Here is a 26414-nt window from a genome sequence, read left to right as displayed (position 1 = left end):
CACAGGGACAACTGTACAGTTTGGTCTGGCTAGGCCACTTAGTTCCAGTGAAGGGAAATCTTAACACTACAGCATACAATGACGCTCTAGACGATTCTGTGCTTTCAACTGTAAGGTTCAGAACAAACAGAGTAAAACTCAGGACAACTAGTAAAGCTCCAACCAAGTTCACCCAATGGGTCAAACAGCTGAAAAGATAACGACATGTTTCCACCAGCACAAGTATTTATACCCTCAATTTTGGTGGAGACAACTCCTTGCACATCTTGATAGCCAATACATCTCTGTTGCTAGGCAGGAACTTAAGTGGTGTGTGTAATAAAACTGTATCTGACCTGACCTCAGCCCAAATTCCTCACTCCTCCCTAATCCACGGCTATTCAACTTTATCAGTGACCGCAACCGCAACCGCAACCGCAAACCGCAAAAAGTGTTTGCAGTTTTCCTCACTCAGTAACTTTCCATATCCCTAGTGCTTTTTCACTCTCCATTGATCCCGCCATATACATTCCTTGTACATGTAATCATTAACTTCTAGTATAGCAAGTATTTCAAGCTAGAATCAAACACAACTTTGTGGCAACAGTTTGGGGATGGCCCTTTCCTGTTTCAGCATGACAATGCCCCTGTGCACAAAGCGATGTCCATACACAAATGGTTCGTTGAGATCGCTGTGGAAGAACTTGACTGGCCTGCACAGAGCCCTGACCTCAACCCCATCGAACATCTTTGAAATGGATGAAATGGAACGCAGACCGTGAGCCAGGCCTTATCGCCAAACATCAGTGCCCGACCTCACTAATGCTCTTTTGGCTGAATGGAAGCAATGCCCCGCAGCAATGTTCCAACATCTAAAGGAAAGCCTTCCCAGAACAGTGGAGGCTGTTATAGCAGCGAAGGCGGAACCAACTCCATATTCATGTCCATGATTTTGGAATGAGATGTTCGACAAGCGAGTGTCCACATACTTTTAGACATGTAGTGTAGTTTCCAATGTTGCAAAAGTAGTGAATCTTAGGAGTCGAGGAGTCGATTCCTAACAGAATCGAAGCTTCACACCCAGAAATGGGACTCCACACCACTTATGCACAAGTTTGAAAATTCTGTTAGAATGCCCTGTTTGTGTTTCGTCACACACACAACTGCAAGCTATTTTCTGTAATTAGCTCACCATTAACTTGTAAATAATGATCTTGTTGTAAGTTTATTTTCCTGTAATAATAAATACAAAGCTGTTGTCAGCTATGATGTGGTCATTATTTGAACTGGCTAGCTAGCTAACAAGCTAGAAAATAACCAAAACATTGTTTAGACAGTTGCTTTTAGCTGCCTGGTTTGCTATTGACATAAACTTAATTTATTTTTAAAAGGATGGGTTTATTGGTGTTAAAATACAGCAATTATGCTATTTTGGACCACCAGGCTGCTGATGTCATGCAGCCGGTCATTTTTGTGTTTATTTTCATAACGACAACGATAAGTATGATGACGGATGACAATAGAATGTTTATGATGTCACTGCATGTCGACAGACATGTCGATAGACAAACTGAAAACCTGCCTTAAGCTGTATGGCAGGACAGTAACTTTTGCAACCAAATAGTTTTACTGTGCATGGTCGCGCACAGACTTTTATGGTCACATAAGTTGCCAACGGTGGATTCAAAATATATTAGGCCTATTCCTCATTATGTCATTTATATGCTCATTTGAGTCATGTCTTTGTCCAGTGTCCAATGTGTCATGTCTCCATTCCATACCTCTAAATAGGCTACGGGGCTCCCGAGTGGTGCAGTGGTCTAAGGCACTGCATCTCAGTGCAAGAGGCGTCACTACAGTCCCTGGTTTGAATCCAGGCTGTATCACATCCGGCCGTGATTGGGAGTCCCATAGGGCGGCGCACAATTGGCCCAGCGTCGTCCGGGTTTTTTCATTGTAAATAAGAATTTTCTTTTTAATTGACTTGCCTAGTTAAATAATATATATAAAATATATATATATATTATAGCCTTATTATTAGAAAAGTATTACACATAGTGATTCATGTTCATGTTATTCATATAAAACAAATGTCATTTCTCAAGAACATTCAAATTTCCATGGCAGCCTTGTTCTCCTTTGAAATGTGATTTATTTTTTCAAGTAGATAACATAGATAACAATGTAAATGTTGTACCTTTTATAATCAGTGATAAATTATGTATGACATCTTTCATAAATGTCAGCAATATTCTCTTCATAAGCATTGTTCACTTAAACAGTTACTCTTTCTCTCTCTCAACAGTGAGGAGCCTAGCCAAGAAAAAGGAGGCAGATGCTGAAGACCTGACTCATTTCTTCTGCTGCGTTCCAGTACACACAAGAAAGATGCTGCATAATAAGTCACCAGGAAGATAGAAGATAGGACGTTTTACCCTTCTTCCAAAAGTGGGGAGCCTACTGGCTAAGGAGGAGGCATATAGCTGGAGTCTTGACTCATCTCTACTACTGCTACTACTACACACAGGGGATATACTGTGTCACAAAGAAGGCTGCAGATGACATGGACAAGAGGCTGAACCCCAAAACAATGGAGGATTTTAAACTAATTCTACTAATTTAAGCGACTTTCCCACTGATCTGAAGCTCCTGTGACAGAGTGGACCCATGCCATGTTGAGGAGACAGAGGACTGACTCTCTTCTAAACGTTTTGCTGTGGTTTCTCTTCTTCATTGGCATGACAATGACACAGGCTTATGGACAATCCATTAGCACTCCAGAAATTCACCAAATTGTGCAAACATTTATTAAGGAGGAAGTTCACAAGATGGTATCAAGATGTTTTCAGTATTTAAAAAAATCATATTACCTCATGAAATATACACTGTGTGTACGAAATATGAGGAACACCTTCCTAATCTTGACTGGGGCCATTTTTTGCTCTCAGAACAGCCTCAATTTGTCTGTGCATGGACTCTACAAGGTGTCGAAAGCGTTTCACAAGGATGCTGGCCCATGTTGACTCCAATGCTTCCCACAGTTGTGTCAAGTTGGCTGGGTGTCCTTTGGGGCGTGGACCATTCTTGATACACACGGGAAACTGTTGAGCGTGAAAAACCCGACAGCGTTGCAAGTTGACATACTCAAATCGGTGCGGCTGGAGCCTACTACCATGATTGAAGTGTATTTAACAAGTGATATTAATAAGAGATCATAGCTTTCACCTGGATTCACAGAGTCAGTCTATGTCATGGAAAGAGCAGGTGTTCCTAATGTTATGTACACTCAGTGTGTGATGGAATACATTGAAGTCACTGTACAATCAACATCCATCTGTTACAGCACTAATTTTCAATACTTTTTGACTGTTTGTTTTTATGTTTACATTATCTGTGTTGAAGCCTGTTATTTTCTGTTATACCAGGAATCATTTGATTGCAGACTGTACACCCCAACTTTAGCTGATTATAAGGTATGTGGTTTCTTTTTATGTGTTATTTCTGAATACCTAATACAGTCGCTAGTGAAAGCCTACACACCCCTTGCACAGTCTTCACATTTTGCTGTCTTAAAATTTTATCTAAAAAGGGATTCAACTGGATTTTTTCCTACAGATTTACACAACCTACTCCACATTTTCAAAGTGTAAGAAAAAAGTATAGAACATTTCCCAAATGAATTAATCATAAAAAAAAGAAAATGTATTGATTGCGTATGTCTTCACATCCCAGAGTTAATAATTGGTGGAAGCACCATTGGCAGCCATTACAGCATTGAATAATTTAGAATAAAATTCAACTAACCATGCACAACTCTTAGGGCAACATATATCCATTGTTTTTGTCCAAATTACTCAAGATAATATAAGTACATTTGGTTGGGAATTGTTGACGGACAGCTGTACTCAAACCTTTTCTCAGATTTTCAAGAAAATTTAAGCCAGGTCTGAGACTAAACCAGTCATAAACACTGGTTTAAAGCCATTCTGGTGTGTCTTTGGAATAAACAATCATACCCATACCACGATGCTGCCATCATAATACTTGAAAATACAGAGGATCAACAATATTGCATTCACTTAACATTACAGGCCTGTATGACAAACTGAAAAGAAGGAAGCCTGTGTTAAAACTTCTTATGGCTGCAATCCCGGTAACGGGATGATATGACAACAGCCAGTGAAAGTGCAGGGCGCCAAATTCAAAACAACAGAAATCTCATAATTACAATTCCTCAGACATACATGGTTCTTATACCATTTTAAAGGTCATCTTGTTGTTAATCCCACCAAAGTGTCTGATTTCAAATATGCTTTTCAGCGAAAGCACTACAAACGATTATGTTAGGTCAAAATCATCCATTCTGTTTGCAACAAGGTCGTTAGGTAATACTGCAAGACAACTGTCATGGAAATTCCGTACTGAGAGAGACTTGGTCATTTCTTCAAACAATCATCTTTATTTAATATCGATAAATTATTGCAGTATTGAGGCCGTCAATCCAACAGTCTTGACTGTCAGACTGAGTGCTTAACTTTTACAGAAATGCAAAGTTGTGTATATAGTAGACCTAAAAATGCATTCATGGCTCCACCCTTCCCATGCAGATTAAGGGCCATCAGACTAAGGGCCACTCTGGGTTCATCTCCTGGTCATCTGCCTCTGGTGTTATTATTAACCTCACCTTGTCTTAGTTTCCCAGATGCCAGGATAATTAGGAATACTGAGGCCTTTGTTCTGCTCCTCCAGGATATCTCTATCTCGGCTAAACATACACCATATCTTGTCTATGGAATGCAGGCTTAATCAGACCGGAGACATATGTCTCACACGCACCACTAATCCTAGAATGAAATGTGGCTGTTTGGTTTTTTATCACAGAGACATCAATCAATTGTCAGCTTCAAGCTATCTCTAGTAAAACCCATGTACTCGACACCCAGACTAGCTGCAGGAAGCTAGAGTGGACACCATAAAACTCAGCCTTAGCAGGCCAGTCTTTACTCTTAGTTAAATATATAATCGTTAACTATTAATTTCAAACAAAATCAGGTAATTATTAAATTTTTCTATCCCACAACACAGAAAATAACTTTTTGGCCTGAGTTAAAAATTATAGTTTTGGGTCAAATCCAATACAACAAAGAGTGAACCCTATGTATTGTAAAGTATTGTGGTGGCAGCATCATGTTATTGGTATGCTTATCACCAGCAAGGACTGGGGAGTTTGTCAGGATCAAAATAAATATGAAAGAAACAAAGCCCAGGTAAAAAGTTAAAGGAAAGCCCGCCTCAGACGTCTGAATACCTAACCCTGGGATAGTTTAATTTTGCAGTGGGTCAATTACTCAAATTGTCGGCATCAAGTAATTGTCTCTGGCCCCCTTAGGGGGAGTGATGAGCTCTACAGCAGAGTCTTACAATTCAATCGCTGGTTGAAAACTGTTTTCTGCCCCTCCCGAAAGATAGAATTTGTAGATAATTGGCCCTCTTCCTGGTCTGCTGAGGAGTGACGGACTCCATCCTAGCTGGAGGGGTGCTCTCATCTTATCTATCAACATAGACAGGGCTCTAACTCCTCTAGCTCCACAATGAGAGAGGGTATAGGCCATGCAGCAGGCTGTCAGCTTAGTGGAGTCTGCCACTAGCACAGTCAGTGTAGTCAGCTCAGCTATCCCCATTGAGACTGCATCTGTGCCTCGATCTAGGTTGAGCAAAATTAAACATGGCGGTGTTCGTCTTAGCAAACTCACTGGAATAAAGACCTCCTCCATTCCTGTCATTATTAAAAGAGATTGTTTTTATTTAATTTATTTATTTCACCTTTATTTAACCAGGTAGGCTAGTTGAGAACAAGTTCTCATTTACAACCGAGACCTGGTCAAGATAAAGCAAAGCAGTTCCACACATACAACAACAGAGTTAAACATGGAATAAACAAACATACAGTCACTAATACAGTAGAAAAAGTCTATGTACAGAGTGTGCAAATGAGGTGGGATAAGGGAGGTAAGGCAATAAATAGGCCATGGTGGCGAAGTAATTACAATATAGCAATTAAACACTGGAATGGTAGATGTGCAGAAGATGAATGTGCAAGTAGAGATACTGGGGTGCAAAGGAGCAGGATAAATAAATAAATAAATACAGTATGAGGATGAGGTAGTTGGATGGGCTATTTACAGAGGGGCTATGTACAGGTGCAGTGATCTGTGAGCTGCTCTGACAGCTGGTGCTTAACCTCTCTAGGGTATGTGGGACGGTAGCGTCTCACCTCGTCAGCAGCCAGTGAAACTGCAGGGCGCCAAATTCAAAACAACAGAAATCCCATAATTAAAATCCCTCAAACATACATGTATTTTACACCTTTTTCAAGATACACTTGTTGTAAATCCAGCCACAGTGTCCGATTTCAAAAAGGCTTTACGACGAAAGCAAACCAAACGATTATGTTAGGTCAGAGCCAAGTCACAGAAAAACACAGGCATTTTTCCAGCCAAAGAGAGGAGTCACAAAAAGCACAAATATAGATAAAATGAATCACTAACCTTTGATGATTTTCATCAGATGACACTCATAGGACTTCATGTTACACAATACATGTATGTTTTGTTCGGTAAAGTTCATATTTATATCCAAAAATCTGAGTTTACATTGGCGCGTTATGTTCAATAGTTCCAAAACATCCGGTGATTTTGCAGAGAGCCACATCAATTCACAGAAATACTCATAATAAACATTGATAAAAGATACAAGTGTTATTCACAGATTTAAGATATACTTCTCCTTAATGCAACCGCTGTCAGATTTTAAAAAAATAATCTGAGTACGGCGCTCAGACGACAAATCAACCCAAAGAGATATCCGCCATGTTGGAGTCAACAGACATCAGAAATAGCATTATAAATATTCACTTACCTTTGATGATCTTCATCAGAATGCACTCCCAGGAATCCCAGTTCCACAATAAATGTTTGTTTTGTTCGATAATGTCCATCATTTATGTCCAAATTCCTCCTTGTTGTTCGCGCGTTCAGTACACAATCTAAACTCGTGATGCACGTGCAAGTCCAGCGGAAGTATGGACGAAAAGTCCAAAAAGTTATATTACAGTCTGTAGAAACATGTCAAACGAAGTATAGAATACATCTTTAGGATGTTTTTAACATAAATCTTCAATAATGTTCCAAGAATTCCTTTGTCTTCAGAAATGCAATGGAACTCAAGCTAACTCTCACATGAACGCACATGGTCAGCTCGTGGCACTCTGGGAGAGACCTTACTCAATCCCCTCTCATTCGCCCCCACTTCACAGTAGAAGCATCAAACAAGGTTCTAAAGACTGTTGACATCTAGTGGAAGTCTTAGGCAATGCAACATGACCCCATTTCCACTGTATCTTGGATAAGCAGAGTTGAAAAACTAAAACCTCAGATTTCCCACTTCCTGGTTGGAATGTTTCTCAGGTTTTTGCCTGACATATGAGTTCTGTTATACTCACAGACATCATTCAAACAGTTTTAGAAACCTCTGAGTGTTTTCTATCCAAATCTACTAATAATATGCATATCCTAGCATCTGGGCCTGAGTAGCAGGCAGTTTACTCTGGGCACGCTTTTCATCCGGATGTGAAAATACTGCCCCCTACCCCAAAGAAGTTAAAGCTAGTGAGAGAGATATGTCTCCAGCTTCAGTGATTTTTGCAGTTAATTCCAGTCATTGGCAGCAGAGAACTGGAAGGAAAGGCGGTCAAAGGAAGAATTGGCTTTGGGGGTGACCAGTGAGATATACCTTCTGGAGCGCGTGCTACGGGTGGGGGCTGCTATGTGACCAGTGAGCTGAGATAAGGTTGGGCTTTACCTAGCAGAGACTTGTAGATAGATGACCTGGAGCCAGTGGGTTTGGCGATGAGTATGAAGCGAGGGCCAGCCAACGAGAGCGTACAGGTCGCAGTGGTGGGTGGTATATGGGGCTTTAGTGACAAAACAGATGGCACTGTGATAGACTGCATCCAATTTGTTGAGTAGAGTGTTGGGGGTTATTTTGTAAATGACATCGTCGAAGTCGAGGATCGGTAGGATGGTCAGTTTTACGAGGGTATGTTTGGCAGCATGAGTGAAGGATGCTTTGTTGTGAAGTAGGAAGCCGATTCTAGATTTAATTTTGGATTGGAGATGTTTAATGTGAGTCTGGAAGGAGACCTTACAGTCTAGCCAGACACCAAGGTATTTATAGTTGTCCACGTATTCTAAGTCAAAACCGTCCAGAGTAGTGATGCTGGACGGGCGGGCAGGTGCGGGCAGCGATCGGTTGAAGAGCATGCATTTAGTTTTACTTGCATTTAAGAGCAGTTGGAGGCCACGGAAGGAGAGTTGTATGGCATTGAAGCTCGTCTGGAGGTTAGTTAATAACACTGTTCAAAGAAGGGCCAGAAGTATACAGAATGGTGTCATCTGCGTAGAGGTGGTTCAGAGATTCAACAGCAGCGAGAGCGACATCATTGATGTATACAGAGAAGAGAGTCGGCCCGAGAATTTAACCATGTGGCACCCCCATAGAGACTGCCGGAGGTCTGGATAACAGGCCCTCCGATTTGACACACTGAACTTTATCAGAGAAGTAGTTGGTGAACCAGGTGAAGCAATCGTTTGAGAAACCAAGGCTGTTGAGTCTGCCGATAAGAATGTGGTAATTGACAGAGTCGAAAGCCTTGGCCAGGTCGATGAATACGGCTGCACAGTAATGTCTCTTATTGATGGCGGTTATGATATCGTTTAGGACCTTGAGCGTGGCTGAGGTGCACCCATGACTAGCTCTGAAACCAGATTGCATAGGTACGGTGGGATTCAAAATGGTCGGTAATCTGTTTGTTAACTTGGCTTTCGAAGACCTTTGAAAGGCAGGGTAGGATAGATATAGGTCTGTAGCAGTTTGGGTCTAGAGTGTCACCCCCTTTGAAGAGGGGGATGACCGCGGCAGCTTTCCAATCTTTGGGAATCTCAGATGATACGAAAGAGAGGTTGAACAGGCTAGTAATAGGGGTTGCAACAATTTCGGCAGATAATTTTAGAAAGAGAGGGTCCAGATTGTCTAGCCCGGCTGATTTGTAGGGGTCCAGATTTTGCAGCTCTTTCAGAACATCAGTTATCTGGATTTGGGTGAAGGAGACATGGGGGAGGCTTGGACGAGTTGCTGTGGGGGGTGCAGGGCTGTTGATCGGGGTAGGGGTAGCCAGGTGGAAAGCATGGCCAGCCGTAGAAACACGCTTATTGAAATTCTCAATTATAGTGGATTTTTCAGTGGTGACAGTGTTTCCTAGCCTCAGTGCAGTAGGCAGCTGGGAGGAGGTCCTCTTACTCTCCATGGACTTTAGTGTCCCAAAACTTTTTTGAGTTTGTGCTACAGGATACAAATTTCTGCTTGAAAAAGCTAGCTTTAGCTTCCTAACTGCCTGTGTATATTGGTTCCTAACGTCCCTGAAAAGTTGCATATCACAGGGGCTAATCGATGCTAATGCAGAATGCCACAGTGTTCTTTTGTGCTGGTCAAGGGCAGTCAGGTCTGGAGAGAACCAAGGGCTATATCTGTTCCTGGTTCTACATTTTTTGAATGGTGCATGCTCATTTAAGATGGTGAGGAAGGCACTTTTAAAGAATAACCAGGCATCCTTTACTGACGGGATGAGGTCAATATCCTTCCAGGATACCCAGGCCAGGTCGATTAGAAAGGCCTGCTCGCTGAAGTTTTTTAGGGAGCGTTTGACAGTGATGAGGGGTGGTCGTTTGACCGCAGACCCATTACGGATTCAGGCAATGAGGCAGTGATCGCTGAGATCTTGGTTGAAAACAGCAGAGTTGTATTTGGAGGGCAAGTTGGTTAGGATGATATCTATGAGGGTGCCTGTGTTTACAGATTTGGGGTTGTACCTGGTGGGTTCATTGATAATTTGTGTGAGATTGAGGGCATCAAGCTTAGATTGTAGGATGGCCAGGGTGTTAAGCATGTCCCAGTTTAGGTCACCTAGCAGCACAAGCACAAGAAGATAGGGGGGGCAATCAATTCACATATGGTGCCCAGGGCACAATTGGGGGCAGAGGGTGGTCTATAGCAAGCGGCAACGGTGAGAGACTTGTTTCTGGAAAGGTGGATTTTTCAAAGTAGAAGCTCAAATTGTTTGGGTATAGACCTGGATAGTAAGACAGAACTCTGCAGGTTATCTCTGCAGTAGATTGCAACACCGCAATCTATCTTGTCGGAAAATCTTATAGTTAGGGATGGAAATTTCAGGGTTTTTGGTGGTCTTCCTAAACCAGGATTCAGATACAGCAAGGACATCCGGGTAGCAGAGTGTGCTAAAGCAGTGAATAAAACAAACTTAGGGAGGAGGCTTCTAATGTTAACATGCATGAAACCATTGTGATATCTCACATCTCAAAATAGGGCTACTTAATGTTAGATCCCTCACTTCCAAGGCAGTCTTAGTCAATTAACTAATCACTGACCATAATCTTGATGTGATTGGCCTGACTGAAACATGGCTCAAGCCTGATTAATTTACTGTGTTAAATGAGGCCTCTCCTGGTTACACTAGTGACCATATCCACCGCGCATCCCGCAAAGGCAGAGGTGTTGCTAACATTTACGACAGCAAATTTCAATAATAAAAAAAGACTGCGTTTTCATCTTTTGAGCTTCTATGCACCCTACTCAATCATTTTTTATAGCTACTGTTTACAGGCCCCCTGGGCCTTATACAGTGTTCCTCACTGAGTTCCCTGAATTCCTATCGGACCTTGTAGTCATGGCAGATAATATTCACATTTTTGATGACTTTAATATTCACATGGAAAAGTCCACAGACCCACTTCAAAAGGCTTTCAGAGCCATCATCGACTTCGTGGGTCTCCGGACCTACTCATTGCCACGGTCATACCCTGGATCTAGTTTTGTCCCGTGAAATAAATATTTTAGATATTCATGTTTTTCCTCATAATCCTGGACTATCAGACCACCATCTTATTACGTTTGCAATCGCAGCAAATAATCTGCTTAAACCCCAACTAAGTATCATCAAAAGCCGTGCTATAAATTCTTGGACAACTCAAAGATTCCCTTCCAGACTCCCTCCACTTACCCAAGGACATCGGAGTACAACAATTGGTTAACCACCTAACTGAGGATCTAAATCTAACCTTGCGTGATACCTCAAATGCAGTCGCACCCCTAAAAACAAAAAACATTTGTCACAAGAAATGTTCTCCCTGGTATACAGAAAATATCCGAGCCCTGAAGCAAGCTTCCAGAAAATTGGAACGGAAATGGCGCTCCACCAAACTGGAAGTCTTCCGATTAGCTTGGAAAAACAGTACCGTGGAATATCGAAGAGCCCTCACTTGTGCTTGATCATCCTATTTTTCCAACCTAATTGAGCAGAATAAGAACAATCCAACATTTCTTTTTGATACTGTCGCAAAGCTAACTAAAAAGCAGCATTCCCCAAGAGAGGATGGCTTTCACTTCAGCAGTGATGAATTAATGAACTTATTCGAAGAAAAGATTATGATCATTAGAAAGCAAATTACGGACTCCTTTTTCAATCTGCGTATTTCTCCAAAACTCACTAAAAGTGGCAGTCATAAAGCCTCTCTTGAAAAAGCCAAACCTTGACCCGGAAAATGTAAGAAAACGATCGGCCTATATCGAATCTCCTATTCCTCTCAAACATTTTAGAAAAAACTGTTGCGTAGCAACTCACTGACTTCCTGAAGACAAATAATGTGTACAAGACGCTTCAGTCTGGTTTTAGACCCCATCATAGCACTGAGACTGCACTCGTGAAGGTGATAAATTACCTTTTTAATGGCGTCAGACCAAGGCTCTGCATCTGTCCTCGTGCTCCTGGACCTTAGTGCTTCTTTTGACACCATCGATCACAGCATTCTTTTGGATAGATTGGAAACCCTAATTGGACTACACGGACAAGTTCTTGCCTGGTTTAGATCTTATCTGTCGGAAAGATATCAGTTTGTCTCTGTAGATGGTTTGTCCTCTGACAAATCAATTGCATGTTTCGACATACCTCAAGATTCTGTTTTAGGACCACTATTGTTTTCACAATATATTCTACCTCTTGGTGATGTCACTTGGAAACACAATGTCAACTTTCACTGTTATGCGGACGACACACAGCTGTACATTTAGATGAAACATGGTGAAGCTCCAAAATTGCCTACCCTGGAAGCCTATGTTTCAGACATAAAGAAGTGGATGGCGGCAAATGCTTTACTTTTAAACTTGGGACAAAACAGCGATGCTAGTTCTAGGTCCCAAGAAGCAAAGAGATCTGCTGTTGGATCTGAAAATTAATCTTGATGGTTGTAGAGTCGTCTCAAATAAAACTGTGAAGGACCTCAGCGTTACTCTGGACCCTGATCTCTCTTTTGACAAACATATCAAGAATATTTCAAGGACAGCTTTTTTCCATAACATTGCAAAAATCAGAAACTTTTTCCAAAAACGATGCAGAAAAGCTAATCCATGCTTTTGTCACTTCAAGATTAGACTATGGCAATGCTCTACTCTCCGGCTACCTGGATAAGGCACTAAATAAACTTCAGTTAGTGCTAAACATGGCTGCTAGAATCTTGAATAGAACCCAAAAAATTGGATCATATTACTCCAGTGCTAGCCTGGCTTCCTGTTAAGGCTAGGGTTGATTTCAAGGTTTTACTGCTAACCTACAAATAATTACATTGGCTTGCTCCTACCTATCCCTCCGATTTGGTCCTGTCGTGCATACAGTTGAAGTCGGAAGTTTACATACACCTTAGCCAAATAATTTAAACTCAGTTTTTCACATTTCCTGACAATTAATCCTAGTAAAAATTCTGCAGACTTGGTCTTGAACTTTAAGTCTTTACTGAAGACTCATCTCTTCAGTAGGTCCTACGATTGAGTGTAGTCTGGCCCAGGGGTGCGAATGTGAACGGCAAGGCACTGGAGCCATGCTCCTCCACCCTTGCCGTCTCTGCCTGGCCAACTCCCATCTCTCCACTGGGATTCTCTGCCTCTGACCCTGTTGCGGAGGCTGTGTCATTGGCTTACTAGTGCTCTTCCATGCCATACCTCTGAGGGGTGCGTGACTTGAGTGGGTTGAGTCACAGACGTGATCTTTCTGTCCGGTTTTATGTCCCCTCGGGCGGTGGAGGAGTTCTTCGTGGGCTATACTCAGCCTTGTCTCAGGGTAGTAAGTTGGTGGTCTGTTGATGTCCCTCTAGTGGTGTGGGGACTGTGCTTTGGCAAAGTGGGTGGGGTTATATCCTGCCTGGTTGGCCCTGTCCGGGGGTATCGTCGGACGGGGCCACAGTGTCCGACCCCCCTCCCGCTGTCCCAGCCTTGTCGTGGAAATTCAGTACTGAGAGAGACTTTGTCATTTCTTCAAACAATCATCTTTATTTAATATTGATTAATTATTGCTATAATTGAGACTAGTCAGCCCAGCAGCCTACCCTTTACAGACCATGCTGTTTTTTATATAGCTGATACCAAGAATGCTCAGTCATGGCTGGTTCAAACCCTACCATATAAATTGGAGGGCACCATAAGCCACTTTGGGTTCATCCTGTGGTGTTTTCTCCCAGATGCCAGGATAATTAGGAATACTGAGGCATTTGTTCTGCTCCTCCAGGTTCTCTCTATCTCGGTTAAACATACACCACATCTTGTCTATAGGCAGAAACTCAAACAGGATGTACCCTTGTTAAGAACTATTCAACGCTGGTCTGACCATTCGGAATCCACACTTCAAGATTGTTTTGATCTCGCAGACTGGGACATGTTCTGGGTAGCCTCAGAGAATAATATTGACGTATATGCTGATTCGGTGAGTGAGTTTATAAGGAAGTGCATAGGAGAAGACTATTAAAACCTACCCTAACCAGAAACCGTGGATAGATGGCGGCATTCGAGCAAAACTGAAAGCACGAGTCACCGCATTTAACCATGAAAAGGTGACTGGGAATATGGCGGAATAGAAACAGTGTAGTTATTCCCTCCGCAAGGCAATTAAACAAGCAAAATGTCAGCATAGAGACAAAGTGGAGTCGCAATTCAACGGCTCAGACACGTGGCAGGGTCTACAGACAATCACGGACTACAAAAAAGAAAACCAGCCACGTCACGGACACCGACATCTTGCTTACAGATAATCTAAATACCTTCTTTGCCTGCTTTGAGGATAATACAGTGCCACCGACGCAGCCCGCTACCAAGGACTGTGGGCTCTCCTTCTCCATGGCCAACGTAAGTAAGACATTTAAACGTGTTAACCCTCGCAAGGCTGCTGGCCCAGACGGCATCCCTAGCCTCAGAGCATGCGCAGACCAGCTGGCTGGAGTGTTCACAGACATATTCAGTCTCTCCCTATCCCATTCTGTTTTCCCCACATGCTTCAAGGTTTCCACCATTGTTCTTGTACCCAAGAAGGCAAAGGCAACTGAACTAAATGACTATCTCCCAGTAGCACTCACTTCTGTCCTCATGAAGTGCTTTGATAGGCTAGTCAAGGATCATATCACTCCACCTTACCTGTCACCATAGACCCACTTCAATTTGCTTACCGACCCAATAGGTCCTCAGACAATGCAATCACCATAACACTGCACACTGCCCTATCCCTTCTGGACAAGAGGAATACCTATGTAAGAATGCTGTTCATTGACTATAGCTTAGCATTCAACACCATAGTACCCTCCAAGCTCAACATTAAGCTTGAGGCCCTGGGTCTTAACCCTGCCCTGTGCAATTGGGTCCTGGACTTCCTGACGGGCCGCACCCAGGTGGTGAAGGTAGGATACAACATCTCCACTTTGCTGATCCTCAACACTGGGGCCCCACAAGGGTGCATGCTCAGCCCCCTCCTGTACTCCCTGTTCACCAATGACTGCATAGCCATGCACACCTCCAACTCAATCATCAAGTTTGCAGATGACACAGTAGTAGTAGGCTTGATTACCAACAATGACGAAACAGCCTACAGGGAGGAGGTGAGGGCACTCAGTCAGCAAAACAACCTCTCACGCGGCATCAACAAAACAAAGGAGATGATCGTGGACTTCAGGAAACAGCAGAGGGAGCACCACCCTATCCACATCGAAGGGACAGCAGTGGAGAAGGTGGAAAGTTTTATGTTCCTCGGCATACACATCATGGACAAACTGAAATGGTCCACCCACAAAGACAGTGTGTTGAAGGCTCAACAGCACCTCTTCATCCTCAGGAGGCTGAAGAAATGTGTCTTGTCACCTAAAACCCTCACAAACTTTTACAGATGCACATTTGAAAGAATCCTGTCGGGCTGTATCACAGCCTGGTAAGGCAACTGCACCACCCACAACCGCAAGGCTCTCCAGGGGGTGGTGCGGTCTGCCTATGCATCACCGGGGGCAAACTACCTGCCCTCCAGGACACCTACAGCACCTGATGTCACAGGAAGGCCAAAAAGATCATCAAGAACAACAACCACCCAAGCCACTGCCTGTTAACCCCACTACCATCCAGAAGGTGAGGTCAGTACAGGTGCATCAAAGCTGGGGCCAAGAGACTGAAAAACAGCTTCTATTTCAAGGCCATCAGACTGTTAAACAGCCATCACTAACAGAGAGGCTGCTGCCTACAAACAGACTCGAAATCATCCGCCACTTTAAAAAAGGATTATTAGTAACTTTAATAATGTTTACATATCTTGCATTACTCATCTCATATGTGTGTACTGTATTTTATGCAATCTATTGCATCTTGCCTGTGCCGCTCTGTCATTGCCCATCCATATATTTATTTGTATATATTCTTATTCCATTCCTTTATTAGATTTGTGTGTATTAGGTAGTTGTCGTGGAATTGTTAGATTACATGTTAGATATTGCTGCACTGTCGGAACTAGAAGCATTTCGCTACACTCGCAACAACATCTGCTAACTATGTGTATGTGACCAATAAAATGTGATATGCAGGCTTTATCAGACCTGAGACATACAGTTGAAGTTGGAAGACATTTAATCCTTGTAAAAATTCCCTGTCTTAGGTCAGTTAGGATGTCAGAATAATAGTAGAGAGAATGATTTATTTCAGCTTTTATTTCTTTCATCACATTCCCAGTGGGTCAGAAGTTTACATACACTCAATTAGTATTTGGTAGCATTGCCTTTAAATTGTTTAACTTGGGTCAAACGTTTCAGGTAGCCTTCCACAAGCTTCCCACAATAAGTTGTGTGAATTTTGGCCATTCCTCCTGACAGAGCTGGTGTAACTGAGTCAGGTTTCTAGGCCTCCTTGCTCGATAAAGCTTTTTCAGTTCCGCCCACAAATTTTCTATATGATTGAGGTCAGGGCTTTGTGATGGCCACTCCAATACCTTGACTTTGTTGTCCTTAAGCCATTTTGCCACAACGTTGGAAGTATGCTTGGGGTCATTGTCCATTTGGAAGACCCATTTGCGACCAAGCTTTAACTTCCTGTCTGATGTCTTGAGATTTTGCTTCAATATATCCACAAATTTTCCTGCCTCATGAAGCCATCTATTTTGTGAAGTGCACCAGTCCCTCCTGTAGCAAAGCACCCCCACAACATGATGCTGCCACCCCCGTGCTTCACGGTTGGTATGGTGTTCTTCGACTTGCAAGCCTTCCCCTTTTTCTTCCAAACATAACAATGGTCATTATGGCCAAATAGTTCTGTTTTTGTTTCATCAGACCAGAGGACATTTCTCCAAAAAGTACAATCTTTGTCCCCATGTGCAGTTGCAAGCAATAGTCTGGCATTTTTATGGAAGTTTTGGAGCAGTGGCTTCTTCCTTGCTGAGCGGCCTTTCCGGTTATGTCGATATAGGACTTGTTTTACTGTGGATAAAGATACTTTTGTACCTGTTTCCTCCAGCATCTTCACAAGGTCCTTTGCTGTTGTTCTGGGATTGATTTGCACTTTTCACACTAAAGTACATTCATCTCTAGGAGACAGAACGTGTCTCCATCCTGAGCGGTATGACGGCTGCGTGGTCCCATGGTGTTTATACTTGCGTACTATTATTTGTACAGATGAACGTGGTACCTTCAGGCATTTGGAAATTGCTCCCAAGGATTAACCAGACTTGTGGAGGTCTACAATTGGCTGATTTCTTCTTGGCTGATTTCTTTTAATTTTCCCATGAGGTCAAGCAAAGAGGCACTGAGTTTTAAGGTAGGCCTTGAAATACATCCACAGGTAAACCTCCAATTGACTCAAATGATGTCAATTAGCATGACATGATTTTCTGGAATTTTCCAAGCTGTTAAAAGGCACAGTCAACTTGGTGTATGTAAACTTCTAACCTACTAGAATTGTGATACAGTGAATTAAGTGAAATAATCTGTATATAAGTGACTATCAATGATTCCGAATGATTCAACCAAATTTAGAAAGCTTGAGCAATTTTGACAAAGTATTCACAGCCATTTACTTTTTCCACAGTGGAATTATGTTTTTGGAATTTTTTTACAAATTAATAAAAAATGAAAAGCTGCTTTCCACTATCACTACAGACCCAGGTTCGATCCCAGGCTGTGTCGCAGACGGCCGCGACTGGGAGACCCATCAGGCGGCACACAATTGGCCCAGCATCGGTCGGGTTAGGGGAGGGTTTAGCTTGCCAGGGTGGTACTTGTCCAATTGCGCTCTAACGACTACTTGTGGCGGGCCGGGCGCATGCACACTGATTTCGGTCACCAGCTGTACAGTGTTTCCTCCGACACATTTGTGCGGCTGGCTTCCAGGTTAAGCGAGCAGTGTGGCTTGGCAGGGTGTTACGCGGAGCGGAGCAGGTGAACCCAAGAGCAGACGCAGACGAGGAGATTGGGATAAGGTATCCAAGGTTATTTATTGAAAAGATGGAGTGCAGGCCAGGGGAAGCTTGGGCGGGTTGCAAGAAGCCAGGTTCTGAGGCTGGAGCGAGGGGAGTTGGGGCTGGTTAAGTAGTTCCGTAGCGGAATCCAAAGAAGCAGTGGAGTGGGTGTTCTCGGCAGGGTGGCAGGACTGACGAGACGTGGGGCTGGAGACAGGGACCACTCAGAGCGGACGGAACTGTAGTGGAGAGAAAACGGCGTCATGCAAGGGAAAACGGGCACAACATGGAAACAGGCTCTATGCATGAGCCAATGGCTAAAACGCAGACTGCATGAGCCAATGGCTCAAATGCAGACTGAATGAGCAGAGGCTACAATCTGGCAGCGTGGAAGTGGCAGGGCTGAGTATTTGTAGAGGTCTTGATTATGGAACAGGTTGCAGCTGGTGGGGGTCTGATCTGACTCCAGCAGACCTGTCTCCGCCCACAGAATCACACACACAGAGAGAGAGAGAGAGAGAGCGCATTGGGAGAGTGGTGGTAGGTCAAGAAGACACAGGATGAGCAGTATGGTAATACAGGGTCATGTTTCGGAGGACGCATGGCTCTCGACCATCGCCTCTCCCTAGACCGTACAGGAGTTGCAGTGATGGGACAACACTAACTACCAATTGGATATCACAAAATTGGGTGGCAAAAAGTACAAAAAATATAAAAAATTCAAACCTGAAATGTCTTCGTGTCAATAAATATTCAACCACTTTGTTAGGGCAAGCCTAAATAAGTTCAGAAATAATAATTTGCTTAACAAGTCACATAAATTGCATAGTTGATTTTTGGATGACTATTTCATCTCTGTACCCCACATATACAATTAACTGTAAGGTGAATTTCAAACACAGATTCAACCACAAAGACCAGGGAGGTTTTTCAATGCCTCGCAAAGAAGGGCACCTATTGGTAGGTGGGTAAAAAAAACAAAAAAAAAACAGACATTGAATATCCCTTTGAGCATGGTTATTAAAAACACTTTGGATTTCCTTCCTAACTCAGATTCATAACTCATAACTCATTTCACCATAAGGCCAATGGTGACTTTAAAACAGTCACAGATTTTAATGGCTGTGATAGAAAACTGAGGATGGATCAACAACATTGTAGTTACTCAATACTAACCTAATTGACAGAGCGAAAAGGAAGCCTGTACAGAATAGAAAATATTCCAAAACATGCACCCTGTTTGCACCAAGGCACTAAAGTAATACTGCAAAAAAATGTGGCAAAGAAATGCACTTTTTGTCCTGATTACATTTAATGGTTGGGGCAAATCGAATAAAACACATTACTGAGTACCACTCTCCATATTTTCAAGCATAGTGGTGGCTGCATCATGTTATGGGTATGCTTGGAATCGTTAAGAACTGGGGAGTTTTTTAGGATGAAAATTAAACGGAATTGAGCTAAACACAGGCAAAATCCTAGAGGATAACCTGGTTCAGTCTGCTTTCCACCAGACACTGGGAGACAAATTCACCTTTCAGCAGGACAACAACCTAATACACAAGGCCAAATCTACACTGGAGTTGCTTATCAAGACGACAGTGAATGTTCCAGAGTGGCTGAGCTTGAAAATGGTTGTCTAGCAATGATCAGCAACCAATTTGACAGATCTTGAAGGATTTTGAAAATAATAAATCAGCAAATTTTGCACAATCCAGGTGTGGAAAGCTCATAGAAACTTACCCAGAAAGACTCACAGCTGTAATCGTTGCCAAAGGTGATTCTAACATGTATTGACAGGGTGTTGAATACTTATCTAATCAAGTGATATGTTTTATTTTTCATATATTTCTTTACAAATGTTGCAATTTCTCTTCCACTTTGACATTAGAGTATTTTGTGTAGAACATTGACAAAAAAAAGACAATTAATTCCATTTTAATCCCACTTTGTAACACAACAAAATGCGGAGAAGGTCAAGGGGTGTGTCACATTGGTATAAAGGGATCGGGAGACAGGCGCAGGGTTTTATTTCCCTAAGTTACAGCGTGCCATGTAAAGGCACGGGGATAAACACCAAACAAACATGTATACAAAACACAGGGTTGAGCCCCAAACAAAAGAGCAAGGAGTACCTCGAATAAATACACAAGCGCAAAATGATACCACACGGGATGAGACCTGCAATCATCTGCGCAATACAAGTGGCACGAAAGCCAAAACACAGCACAGGTACTCACATTACCAATGGACATTGGACCAATAATCAACAGCCCAATGCAGAAACAAAGGGCACATTTATACAAACACAATCAGTGAGGAATTGAAACCAGGTGTGCTTAATGACACAGTTCAGTGCAGCCTAGAAGGCCAGTGATGTCGACCACCGGAAATGGTGAACAGAATGAGCAGCAGTGCCGGTCCATGACAGGGTGCGAATACTTTCTGAAGGCACTGTATGTTGCCCCAAGAGCTGTACAAAGTTGGTAGAATCTTATTCAGAATTATTTACGGCTGTAGTGGCTGCCAAAGTTGCTTCCACCAAGTATTAACTCTGGGGTGTAAAGACATACGCAATCAAGACATCTTCATTTAAAAAAAAATATGAATGAATTTGGGAAATGTTCTATAATTGTCTTTCACTTTGAAAATGTGGAGTAGGTTGTGTAAATCTGTAGGAAAAAATCCAGTTAAATTTTAAGGCAGCAAAATGTGAAGACTGTGCAAGGGGTGTGTCGGCTTTCACTAGGCATTGTATAGGACAAAATTATGGAGACGTAGTAAATGACACTCACTGCGCTGAAGGTTAGACAGTTAGACACAATATTTAATTATAATTGTTGGAATTTATCATCCTGGGTTAGTTAACTGAACTGTTTTGTCCATGCACAAATCGGATTATTTATTTTCATTTATATAATGGGCTTATAACTCAAAGCATTTTACATTACATGAAGGTAACGCTCGTCTCTCACCACCAAAGAAAGATACATATTTGGATCTGTTAAATATTGTCTGGATTTTTAGATGTTTTACATCCATTGTTTGAGTTTCATATTATTCCCTCATCTCCTCAGCAGAAATGCCCCAGGTCCACACTCACATGCTTTACGGCAGAAGTGAAAGTCCTGATGTTAGAATATGGGAAACGTTCCTCATCCTTACACCAGAAAAGACTAACCAAACGACTGACTAAATTGACGTCCTTAATAAAACAGGTAAGCCAATCAGTGTGAGGGAGACACAGGCCAGCTGCATTTGAGGTGCAATGGGATGTTTTTGATTCTACCTTGTCCTTTGGCTGTCTGAGTATAGTTTAATTCCAGCTATAGAGCATATTGTTGTCTAGGTGAAAATGATGGAGAGAGTCTGAATAGCTGATTTGTTACTGTTTCCTTATGCTATTGTTATTCTCAGACAGTTCTCACACATTTGTTTAACATTTTAAATCTGTGTTTATAAGAGAAACATAAGCCTCATGTCACCATTGACTGATAGCATGGTTATTTTAAGATAAAAACAATCTCAATGGAATAGTTTAGAAATTCTAGCGCTACTAAGGCTGCGTTTACACAGGCAGCCCATTTCTGATCTTTTGCCCATTATTGGCAAAATAGCTGGTCGGATTGTTCAAAAGACCAATTAGCACTGGGATTCGAACCGACAAGCCTCCGGTTGTTGGCCCCTTTCTCTAATAAATATACTAATCAACTGAAATTCCAAACTTTGAACAAGCATACAGTGCATTCGGAAAGTATTCAGACCCATTGACTTTTTCCATATTTTTGTTACGTTACAGCCAAATTCTAAAATGGATTAAATAAAGGTTTTTCAATCTACACACAATGCCCCATAATGACAAAGCGAAAACAGATTTTTTTTAAGTGTATGCCAATTTATTAAAAGTAAAAAACTGAAATACCTTATTTACATAAGTATTCAGACCCTTTGCTATGAGACTTGAAATTGAGCTCAGATGCATCCTGTTTCCATTGATCATCATTGATCATGTTTCTACAACTTCATTGGTGTCCACCTGTGGTAAATTCAATTGATTTGACAGTGCATGGCAGGGCAAAAACTAAGCCATGAGGTCAAAGGAATTGTCTGTAGAGCTTCGAGATAGGAGTGTGTCGAGGCACAGATCTGGGGAAGGATACCAAAACATTTCTGCAGCATTGAAGGTCCCCAAGAACACAGTGGCCTCCATCATTCTTAAATGGAAGAAGTTTGGAACCTCCAAGACTCTTCCTACAGCCGGCCGCCCGGCCAAACTGAGCAATTGGGGGAATGGCCTTGGTCAGGAAGGTGACCAAGAACCCGATGCTCACTCTGAAAGAGCTCCACAGTTCCTCTGTGGAGATGGGAGAACCTTCCAGAAGGACAACCATCTCTGCAGCACTCCACCAATCAGGCCTTTATGGTAGAGTGGCCAGACGGAAGCCACTCCTCAGTAAAAGGCTTATGACAGCCTGCTTGGAGTTTGCCAAAAGGCACCTAAAGGCTCACAGACCATGAGAAACAAGAAGAATCGAGGCTTTAGTCGCTGCCAAAGGTTCTTCAACAAAGTACTGAGTAAAGGGTCTGAATACATGTCAATTTGATTATTCAGTTTTGTATTTTTTATAAATGTGCACATACATTTCTAAAAAGCTGTTTTTGCTTTGTCATTACGTATTGTGTTTAGATTGATGAGGAGAAACAACACAATTTAATCAATTTTGTAATAAGGCTGTAACGTAACAAAATGTGGAAAAAGTCAGTGGTCTGAACACTTTCCGAATGCACTGTATATCCTGTCCCGTTTGATCTACAGTCATGGCATTTTAATTTTGTACACATATGCAGCCCCTCATGAGCAACAAGTTTCCCATGAGGACCTATGCCTATGAAAATTTCTGCAAATTATACTTTTTGTCCCACATCAAGCTTTGAACGAGCATATCTCCTGCCCGTTTGATCTGCAGCCCATGTCATTTTGTATATACAGTACCAGTCAAGAGTTTGGACGCACCTAGTCATTCCAGGGTTTTTATTTATTTGTACTATTTTTTACATTGTAGAATAATAGTGGAGACATCAAAACTATGAAATAACACATATGGAATCATATAGTAACCAAAAAAGTGTTAAACAGATTTCTCAAAGTAGCAAAGTTTGCCTTGATGACAGCTTTGCACACTCTTGGCATTCTCTCAACCAGCTTCACCTGGAATGCTTTTCCAACAGTCTTGAAGGAGTTCCCACATATGCTGAGCATTTGTTGGCTGCTTTTGTTTCACCATCTCAATTGGGTTGAGGCCGGTCATCGGGTGCAGCACTCCATCACTCTCCTTCTTGGTCAAATAGCCCTTACAGGGCCTGGAGGTGTGTTGGGTCATTGTCCTATTGAAAGACAAATGATAGTCCCACTAAGTTCAAACCAGATGGGATGGCCACAGGAAAGGAAGACCCAGAGTTACATCTGCTGCAGAGGATAAATTAATTAAAGTTACCATCCTCAGAAATTAAGCTCAAATAAATGCTTCACAGAGTTCAAGTAACAGACACATCTCAACATCAACTTTTCAGAGGAGGCAGGCCTTCAATCAGGCCTTCATGGTCGAATTGCTGCAAAGAAACCACTACTAAAGGACATCAATAATAAGAAGAGACTTGCTTGGGCCAAAAACCACGAGCAATGCACATTAAACCGGTGGAAATCTGTCCTTTGGTCTGATGAGTCCAAATTTGAGATTTTTGGCTCCAATTGATGTGTCTTTGTGAGACGCAGAGTAGGTGAACGGATGATCTCCGCATGTGTGATTCCCACAGTGAAGCATGGAGGAGGAGGTGTGATGGTGTGGGGGTGCTTTGTTGTTGACACTGTCTTTGATTTATTTAGAATTCAAGGCACACTTAACCAGCATGGCTACCACAGCATTCTGCAGCGATACGCCATCCCATCTGGTTTGCGCTTAGTGGGACTATCACTTGTTTTTCAACAGAACAATGACCCAACACACCTCCAGGCCCTGTAAGGGCTATTTGACCAAAAAGGAGAGTGATGGAGTGCTGCATCAGATGACCGGCCTCCACAATCACACAACCTCAACCCAATTGAGATGGTGAAGCAAAAGCTGCCAACAACAAGTACTCAGCATATGTGGGAACTCCTTCAAGACTGTTGGAAAGCATTTCAAGTGAAGCTGGTTGAGAGAATGCCAAGAGTGTGCAAAGCTGTCATCAAGGCAAAAAAATATATATATTTTAATATTTAATATATTTGTTTAACACTTTTTTGGTTACTACAGGATTCCATATGTGTTATTTCATAGTTCTGATGTCTTCACTATTATTCTACAATGTATAAAGTTTAACAAATAAAGAAAAACCCTTGAATGAGTAGGTGTGTCCAAACTTTTGACTGGTAGTTAACTTGAATGTTTGTTTCCCATATTTGTTACCAAAAAAGGCCCATTAAACTCTGCCTATTAGATTTTCCGCAAATTATACTTTTTTTTCAATACAATACATTTTTGTAATAAAATGCTGCTGCTCTTTCTTCCAATATTATTTGATGACACTACATGACCGCCTGGTCTTTTGTCACCAAACTTTGCGTAATGATTGACCAGATGGTGACTTAAATGTGGCCATGGTGTTCTTGGCCCCCTGGAATTGCTGCTTGTAGCTATATTTTTTCATAACTGATATTCAGATTTAGACCAAAAAAGTTATGCATAACACCACTTCGCAAAAGCTTTGATGACATGCCTGTTCAATAAACTCATTTCAAATCGCACTTCTTTTCATTGTTGACTCAAGTATGAAGTTGGCAACCTTAGTTAATGGTTAAAAAGACCAACAAAAAATGTCATGGCTGGCGTTAAGCAAATTAACATAAATGTGCCTGCATTAGATATTCTCAACATAGTATTTTTTTGTGAGTACTTGATAATCATTTAAGATAAGTATTCAAACAGTGAAATAATTTAAACTGCCCTAGCAGCGTCTCACATGCCTAATGTAGAGACCATTTGCATAAGTGTAAATGATAGACACTGGTGGATTGTTGTGAATATTTAACTGTCAGTTCATTGACATCGACCATTATGTTACTATCAGTATAGTCTGATCTCACTGGCTCTCTCTCTTTCTGTGTATTCCAACTAGTACTTAAAATATTAGCATTATTATTTTACTATGAATACCTATGTTGTGAGTGTTTTCCTCTTTGTATTGCAGATGGATGGTGCCAACTGTCCACACTGTGAGGTCCACAGAGAACAGGCAGCAAATGATTTCTTAACAACATTACTAGGAATTCTGGAGTGGATGAACAATCAGGGGTCTCAGTAGCCAGCCAGCCACTGAGATGTACACACCCATAGCCAGGGACATCCAAGGACTCACATAAGAGCAGAAAGCTACATGAACAATTGCTAGATGTAGCAAAATACTATATACACTACCGTTCAAAAGTTTGGGGTCACTTAGAAATGTCCTTGTTTTTTAAAGAAAAGTAAATGTTTTGTCCATTAAAATAACATCAAATTGATCAGAAATACAGTGTAGACATTGTTAATGTTGTAAATGACTATTGTAGCTGGAAACGGCATATTTTTTTATGGAATATCTACATAGGCGTACAGAGGCCCATTATCAGCAACCATCACTCCTGTGTTCCAACCCGCAAAACACCAGTCTCAACGTCAACAGTGAAGAGGCGACTCCGGGATGTTCTTCTTCTAGGCAGAGTTCCTCGGTCCAGTGTCTGTGTTCTTTTGCCCATCTTAATATTTTCTTTCTATTGGCCAGTCTGAGATATGACTTTTTCTTTGCAACTCTGCCTAGAAGGCCAGCATTCCAGAGTCACCTCTTCACTGTTGACGTTGAGACTGGTATTTTGTGGGTACTATTTAATGAAGCTGCCAGTTGAGGACTTGTGAGGTGTCTGTTTCTCAAACTAGACACTCTAATGAACTTGTCCTCTTGCTCAGTTGTGCACTGGGGCCTCCCACTCCTCTTTCTACTCTGGTTAGAGCCGGAAGAAATGGCAGCAGTTTTACGGGTGCCCAACCAATGTGCTATTACGTGGTTTTTCGCGTTATTTGTAACTTATTTTGTACATAATGTTTCTGCCACCATATCTTAGGGCAAAAAAGAGCTTCTGGATATCAGGTCAGTGATCACTTACCTCGGATTAGACTAAGATTTTTTCTTCAACAAGCCGGACGCACAGGACATACTCCGAATACCTGACAAGGCCAACAGCCCCGGTATTGGCAAGCGGAAGAGACGCAGGTACAGAGGACACAGGGCGGGGGGCCTCGTAAGGATCCGCAGAAGGCGAGCGGGAAAGCTGCCGTTACCGTCAATATTACTCGCCAATGTGCAATCATTGGACAAGAAATTAGACGAGGTACGATCACAAATATCCTACCAACGGGACATCAAAAACTGTAACATCTTATGTTTCACGGAATTGTGGCTGAATGATGACATGGATATTCAGCGAGCGGGATATACGCTGCATCGGCTAGATAGAACAGCTCTGGTAAGACAAGGGGGTGGGGGCGGT

The 26414-nt window shown here is 42.1% G+C and overlaps 1 protein-coding gene across 1 annotated transcript; it reads left to right on the top strand.

The window, feature by feature from the left end:
- The first annotated feature begins 2651 nt into the window (after positions 1 to 2651).
- On the top strand, positions 2652 to 25192 carry il15l (interleukin 15, like). The gene is made up of 4 exons (XM_038973854.1): positions 2652 to 2810; positions 3405 to 3452; positions 20929 to 21069; positions 25079 to 25192. Exons 1-4 carry the CDS (start codon positions 2652 to 2654, stop codon positions 25190 to 25192), a joined length of 462 nt encoding a protein of 153 aa, XP_038829782.1.
- The last annotated feature ends 1222 nt before the right edge of the window (positions 25193 to 26414 follow it).

This window comes from Salvelinus namaycush, chromosome 34 (assembly GCF_016432855.1).
Source record: "Salvelinus namaycush isolate Seneca chromosome 34, SaNama_1.0, whole genome shotgun sequence".
Classification (NCBI taxonomy): domain Eukaryota; kingdom Metazoa; phylum Chordata; class Actinopteri; order Salmoniformes; family Salmonidae; genus Salvelinus; species Salvelinus namaycush.
Note: the sequence above shows the minus strand (reverse complement) of the source record. Positions and strands in the feature narration are given on the sequence as shown.

Excerpts from the sequence above, each read along its gene's own strand:
- il15l (XM_038973854.1), top strand. The coding sequence starts at position 2,652 with ATGTTGAGGAGACAGAGGACTGACTCTCTTCTAAACGTTTTGCTGTGG. Across the intron at positions 2,811-3,404 it reads AGGAGGAAGTTCACAAGATG|GAATCATTTGATTGCAGACT; the intron begins GTATCAAGATGT and ends CTGTTATACCAG. Across the intron at positions 21,070-25,078 it reads TGACGTCCTTAATAAAACAG|ATGGATGGTGCCAACTGTCC; the intron begins GTAAGCCAATCA and ends TTTGTATTGCAG.